This window comes from Patella vulgata, chromosome 5, assembly GCF_932274485.2.
Source record: "Patella vulgata chromosome 5, xgPatVulg1.2, whole genome shotgun sequence".
NCBI lineage: Eukaryota > Metazoa > Mollusca > Gastropoda > Patellidae > Patella > Patella vulgata.
In genome coordinates, this window is record NC_065883.2 from 69,953,017 (window position 1) to 69,959,457 (window position 6,441).

At 38.9% G+C, this 6,441-nt stretch overlaps 1 protein-coding gene across 2 annotated transcripts; it reads left to right on the forward strand.

Annotated features, from left to right (window-relative positions):
• Window positions 1-499: 499 nt before the first annotated feature.
• On the forward strand, window positions 500-5,618 carry LOC126820622 (probable N-acetyltransferase 16). 2 transcript variants are annotated; one of them, XM_050548705.2, is made up of 4 exons: window positions 500-607; window positions 2,308-2,485; window positions 3,113-3,346; window positions 4,969-5,618. In XM_050548705.2, exons 2-4 carry the CDS (start codon window positions 2,327-2,329, stop codon window positions 5,509-5,511), a joined length of 936 nt encoding a protein of 311 aa, XP_050404662.2. In that variant the 5' UTR covers window positions 500-607; window positions 2,308-2,326; the 3' UTR covers window positions 5,512-5,618. The 2 variants fall into 2 exon arrangements, with proteins under 2 accessions (XP_050404662.2, XP_055957291.1); XM_056101316.1 differs by lacking the exon at window positions 500-607 and having other exon boundaries at window positions 1,450-2,485.
• Window positions 5,619-6,441: the final 823 nt, after the last annotated feature.

The following is a 6,441-nucleotide window of genomic DNA, read 5'->3' on the forward strand; positions in this document are numbered from 1 at the left end:
TTTCCTGAATCGGAAGTGACGAACACCAAAAAAAAACACGAGTCATGCTTCTATATAACTGACTGATGTGACGAGTGATCACAGATACACGGCTGAATTTCTGCTCACTAATAATTCCTTCGAAGACCAAAAGTTGTTATATGGGACTGTAAGAGGATACCTCACAATTCAATAAAGTAATTGAATGTCATTAGATAAGAGAACACGAGAAAAATAGAAATAGTCCGTACATTCCCTTGTTTATATTCATTCTATACCTTATAAAAACATGGTAATGCACGGACTTTTTCTGTTTTTATTTCGTGTTTTCTTATCAAGTGGCAGTCAATTCTTATATTATATTTGGAATGTGTTTAACCAGCTCTATCACATATGTGATAATGACTGGCACCAATATTGTCCTTTAATACTGATCTATCTCTAACAGTGCATAATCTACATAGAACATTTACATCTAGTAACCTCTAATGTAGTTTTCTGCACTATCACATCTAGTAAACTCTAATGTAGTTTTCTGCATTATTAAGTTTGAATAGCGTTATAAAATGTTGTATCGTTGGACGTGGATATGTATGTGTAGTATGTGTAGGCTGTTTTAACGATTCAGGTGAGTGTAATATTCGGGATCAGGCTTAACTTGAGGGTTTAAATCAAGGGCGTGGATTTGTCATGACTTTTTTTGGGGGGTGGGGGGACGGACGAACCCTGGAATCTGGAACATTTCATTACCAAATGAAATAAAAAATTACGAACAGTTTACTGTACCAGTGTTATTTCAATGGAGGCTGTAACTAGGGGTAATATGATGACAATATGGAAAAAACAAAGCTGCATAAATATTAATTGTTCGTAAAGTTAAGTGAATCGTCCAAATACGTTCGTTCTACGATCAGGACTGTTCTCTTTGAATATCTTGGCGACATAAAGGGGGTAATTATGCACCGCACACGCCATGAAGTGGCTCAGTCGGTTTTGTGACATGGAGTTGCGCAGCAAAGTTTCGATACGGCGCAGAGTGCTGAAGGATCGCTCGGCTGAGTAAGAACTAGCAGGGTTCAGCAGTGTGAGATGAGAAGAGCTTCGACAGAAGGGAACGTCTGCCTCACTTCAGGTGACATAATGAGGAACGCTTCGTGCACAAGTGAAATAGATTTGGCCGAAAACTGGCGCTTGAAGAATGGCAATTCTTGTTTCCAAGTCCCGATTCAGCTCCAGATACGTAGAACAAGCTCACCATCATGTGGATACAAACCTGAAAATCTGTCCTGGCGATCAAAATCATGGGGGGGGGGGACAGAGACCTATTCGTCCCTCCCCCCATATGGTGTAAATGAAGAGAATAAAAGCTCGGGTTAACTTTGCGCTTTTTTGCTTTCATGAAACCGTTCTGCACACCCCTCATTTCTTCGCTATAAGTCATAAAATGACACATAATATCTATCAGTCTCACTATGTCGACGCACGGTATATGTTACAACCCCTATGGGGGTTGGATGGTTGAATGGTTAGCGTGCGCGTGCTGTATCATAAAGTCTGTCATTGAGTCAATTGGCGTGGTTTCGAATCCCCGGTTGTACGTGACAAGGAGTAGGGTCGCCTGTCCAACCTCGTGGGTTTTCTCCGGGTCCTCCGGTTGCCTCCCACTGCTTAAGAGCCCTACGCGCAAGCGAATTATTGAAATAAAAAAAAATTAAACCATATGTTAGTCCCGAAATGACCTAGTTTGTGTCGATTGGACGTTAAACCCCATTTCTCTCTCTCTCTCTCTCTCTCTATTGTAATAACACATAGCCATAAACACAACGAGATAATCAGGGCGGATTCTCTACTGCCATTATTTGACCTTCTAGTCGAATTATGCAACATGTCAAACGTCATTAAACACAATTAAAGTAAGTAATGCTTTATTTTTAGCTTGTAAATAACATTTTACTACTAGACAACTAATTCCATAGGTGGTTAACTAAAAAGTACCGCGTAAATGACAAACAAGTGGTTAATTCGTTATTCCCGTAAAATGTTATGAAATATTTCCACACTGTAAATACGAAAACAGGCCCGTAGCCAGCAGGGGTTGGGGGCCGTAGCTAGCGGGGGTGGGGAGTCACTTTGCTCGCTGGCTTCGTATTGCGTCCAATGGAAAGGGCGCCTATATGGGCAACCGATTCTTTCCCAAATGGGCAAAGGCACCATTGAGTGCGCCAATTTTTTCAGAGGCAGCTGTCCCACCCCTCCCCGCTAGCTACGAGCCTGGAAAGAGAAGAGAACCACGCAACATTTTAAAACCATCAATGTTTTATTCTTTAGAAAGTGTTAAATTATCACCATGGCAGCCAGACTGGTCATAAGACGAGCAACTTTACAAGACTATAGGGGTGTTATGGATATTGGAAAGATTTATCAAGGACGAGATTATCTTCCTGCATTGTATGATAAATACTTAAAATGGTTCAACTGCTATGTTGGTGAAATAGATGGTGAAATCGTGAGTTTATTGGGGGGTAACCATACTTCTCGCAGTGTTTGGTTTTATTAATCACGCCCTATACAACTGTAACAAGGAATTTGTTTTATACCATGTGTAGTTACTTCCCTTTATTTGCTTAGCTAATCAAAGACGTTACTTTGCACATGTTCACGAGCCGGCCGTTAACCGGATTCCGGAGGAATGTTCACTAGTCCGCCGCTATAAAAATACTATAAATATGGGTATAAAAAAATCCAGCAGGTATAGTGGATATTGGTATTAACCCGACAATACATTTTTACCAGACACCACGACATTAAAAATGTCATAATGTCGCGTTAAAATGTCGGCCTTAATATATGTACACTGATCCCTTTTCCGCGACATTACATTTTTAATGTTGTGGTGTCGGGTTATCGCCTTATGAAGGGCGATACCAATCAGCCACAATACCTGCTGGGTTTTTTAATACCCATATTTATATTATTTTTTTTATAGCGGCGGACTAATGCATCCGCAGACTAGTGAACCCTTCTCAGATTCCGAAATCAATCGCTAAATGCACTCTTCTAAAACTCCTAGTATCGGTGGTCTTTACCTGTAATATACGTAGTGGTTTGTAAGGAACACCTGTTATATTTATAGGTAACTTTCCAAAGCGATAGATTGGTAGATGCAGGTGCTACTATAGCTATAGCAGGTGGACGGGTCAAAGAGGGATACCGAGGTCGTGGAATTTTGTCAGACGTGTTGAGATATGTCGACAACTCATACAAAGATGTGACATCAGTGAAGTATGTGTCAATGACAACTGATAATGTTAACATTGAATTGAATGGTGAAAGAATAAAACGGAAATTTAAACAGATTTTAGAAAGGGTAAGCCGCTTGTCATAAATACAAAAATATAATCTATGCCTAATTAAAACTTTGCAAACATACTGAGCGAAACAGAGCCTCGTCTAAGGATTTGGTCGTGCGCGGCAATGTCGCGCGAACACCACAGGTGTGCACCCGCGCGGGGGGTCTGGGGGCCCCTGAGGCAGAAAATTTTGAAAATTGACTCCATTAGATTCGATTTCTGAGCACTTAAAAAATAGTTTCAGAGATTTGATACATGGATACCAGACATGAAACTGACAGGACTCTCGTTCCAAAGTGAGACCACGGGAACCTCGCTGCACCGGCTGCTGACTGGTTCGGCCAGCCAGGGACATGGCAGATTATCAGCCTCAGGCATGCTTGGCACATGGGAAAAACCTTGTCAGCGATTTTCAAAACGTATGTATGTTGCCGCCCAGTCTTCAACTTTTGGGCCCAGTAGGCGGCACAGTTTGGCCAGTGCGTGGCGGCGGCGCCGCCTAGTCACCATGTTAAACGAGGCTCTGGAGCGAAATGAACACAAACATTTTGCTTTACGAACCGGGCTGGTGTTTTGACTTCGAGATTATCAGGATTTAGAATTAAAGTCCAAACGGCCATCTCAAAGTCCAGTTAAATTCTGGGCGTATAAAAATTATATATAGTGTATGAACATCGGGTAATACCTGCATAATGTGTTCAATTTGGATATTACAAAGTCGAACACCGAATCCTGAATATCCAGAATATATATATTTGTTTGTTTTGGGTACTGTTGAATAGTGAACTGTTATCAGCTTATTGTGGTTGTATTGCGTGGTCAGATCTAAATATTAAGGTCACCTGCACATTTCGTCTTGATTACGGGACGGTGGCTGTGATTCTCCTAAACCCGCGAATGGCGAACGCCCCAAAAAATAGGGATAATGCGACTTGATGTTCAGGATTACATTATTTCCCGCGGTTTTTTTAAATTCTGCTGTAAAAATTAGAACTATCGTGATATTCACAACGAAACGAAGAAATGACATGTGCTGATAATACGAGAAGGTGTATATTTTAAATGCCATGTGGTAATTCTACGCTGGTGAATTAATAATGATTATTCGCAATTTTTCGACCAAAATTAAAGATTTCAAGATAATTTAAATGGGTAGATTCGTCTGAATTGTTGCATTTATTAAAGAAAACGAAACACTGCCGATCGCGAATGTGTCTTAATAAATCTAATTTATCGGCAATGTTTCTTTTACAGTGGGCAGAAGACATGTCCTTAATGACACATAAAATATACGCCTTTTCGTATTATCAGCACATGGCATTTCTTCGTTTCGTTGTGAATTTTCCGGTAGTTCTAATTTTACAGCAGAATAAAAAAATAAGCGGGGAATAAAGGAATCGCGATCATCAAGTCGCATGAGTCCTATTTTTTGGCGATCGCCATTCGCCGTTTTAGGAGAATCAGACACTGGTCACGTATTCTAAACAACGTTAGGGCAAGTGATTGTTGCCGAGGATTGTGGGTTAGGGTTAGCCCTGTTGACATCTAGTGACCTTGACGAAGTCTGTAGTTGGCCTTAACATTTAGATTTAACCAGAAATACATGTCGTTTTACTTTTTATCAATTTCTCTTTTTCAGGAACAATTGGAAATGCTTGGGAAAGTAGAGGATTTGAAACTAAATAAATTTGAATCTGACGAAAATAAAGTTCAAGAACTGACATCTTGGGATTTAAAGAAAATATTCCAATCTAAAGCCATGTGTTCCAAATTATTTCCAGGAGAACGAATACTACCGAGTGGCTATCCATTTCGTCTGATACCTCAGAATATACCTCTAATGATGGACGGGTTTAAATTCTGGGGTACAAAAGGTTCCGACCAATCAACGTACAAGACACTGACAGTTACACACAAATATAACCTAGGGAAGGAGTTGATGTTCACACTTTGTATTTATGGCAATGATGCAATTGATATACAGCAACACGTTCTAAAACATATTCAAAACCTGAATCAGTTGGTTAGAAGCGGAACCAGTACATCTATTATCATTCACATAACTCATCCGTTAGATTGTCTAGATACATCATTTTTATCGGTGTTTCGAAACGTTGGTCTCAAAATAAACAAAGAGTTTGATATAAATAGGTTGGTTGCATTTGAACGGACAATAAGATAACTTTAAAAGCAGCAATAAAATTAGTAAAAAAAAAAACAAATATTGAATACAACATTTAATTGTAATTATTTTTGAATCATTTTAGGATTATAATAATTATAGCAAATTGGTTGCAGGTTTTTAAATTAGTTTATGATTATAATATAGTAGATTGATTGTAATTATTTGAATCAATTTATGATTACAATATAGTAAATTGTAATTATTTGAATCGGTTTATGATTATAATATAGTAAATTGTAATTATTTGAATAATTTATGATGATGATATATTAAATTGTAATTATCTGATGATAATATAGTAAATTGTAATTATTTTAATCAATTTATGATCATGATATAGTAAATTGATTGGAAATAAATTGATCGGGATTAGATTTATGATGTTACATTTAAATTTAATTGACTGCCTGCCTAGCTGTCAGACCGGTAGTAAACACGGGATCTGTTTTATGGACGCCACTTATTTAAATGTTGCTTCCCATCTGAACGACCAGAAGCATTTTGTATTTTGCTATTGACTATATATAAACACAATTCCTGACAGATGCGTATCCCCGGTAGGGAGTAGTAGAGTGGAGTGTAGTCCCTTAACGACCTTCTTTAATGTCTTTATGATAATATTGTGGGATTTTCAAAAGACCTGTCAGGCGGAAAGAGGGTGCTAGCCGGGGGCATTTTAACAGCCGAGAAGTCTTAAAATTAACCAACGAGCTGATCATGAGTAAGTATTGCGAAGAAAAGGCACAATTTGCTGTTATCTTGCTGCCAGATGCGTATCTCCGCAGGGTGGTGATGGTGGTGGTCTCCATAAGTCAAAGCCCCTATATTTTCAAACCATTAAAAGACGTTTTGTAATTGCGTAATGACGTTTTCTGGGTTATTACGGGCGCCTTAACCTGAAAATCACCCATCCTAGCCCACGCTGTA

Excerpts from the sequence above, each read along its gene's own strand:
- LOC126820622 (XM_050548705.2), top strand. The coding sequence starts at position 2,327 with ATGGCAGCCAGACTGGTCATAAGACGAGCAACTTTACAAGACTATAGG. Across the intron at positions 2,486-3,112 it reads GTGAAATAGATGGTGAAATC|GTAACTTTCCAAAGCGATAG; the intron begins GTGAGTTTATTG and ends TTATATTTATAG. Across the intron at positions 3,347-4,968 it reads TTAAACAGATTTTAGAAAGG|GAACAATTGGAAATGCTTGG; the intron begins GTAAGCCGCTTG and ends TCTCTTTTTCAG.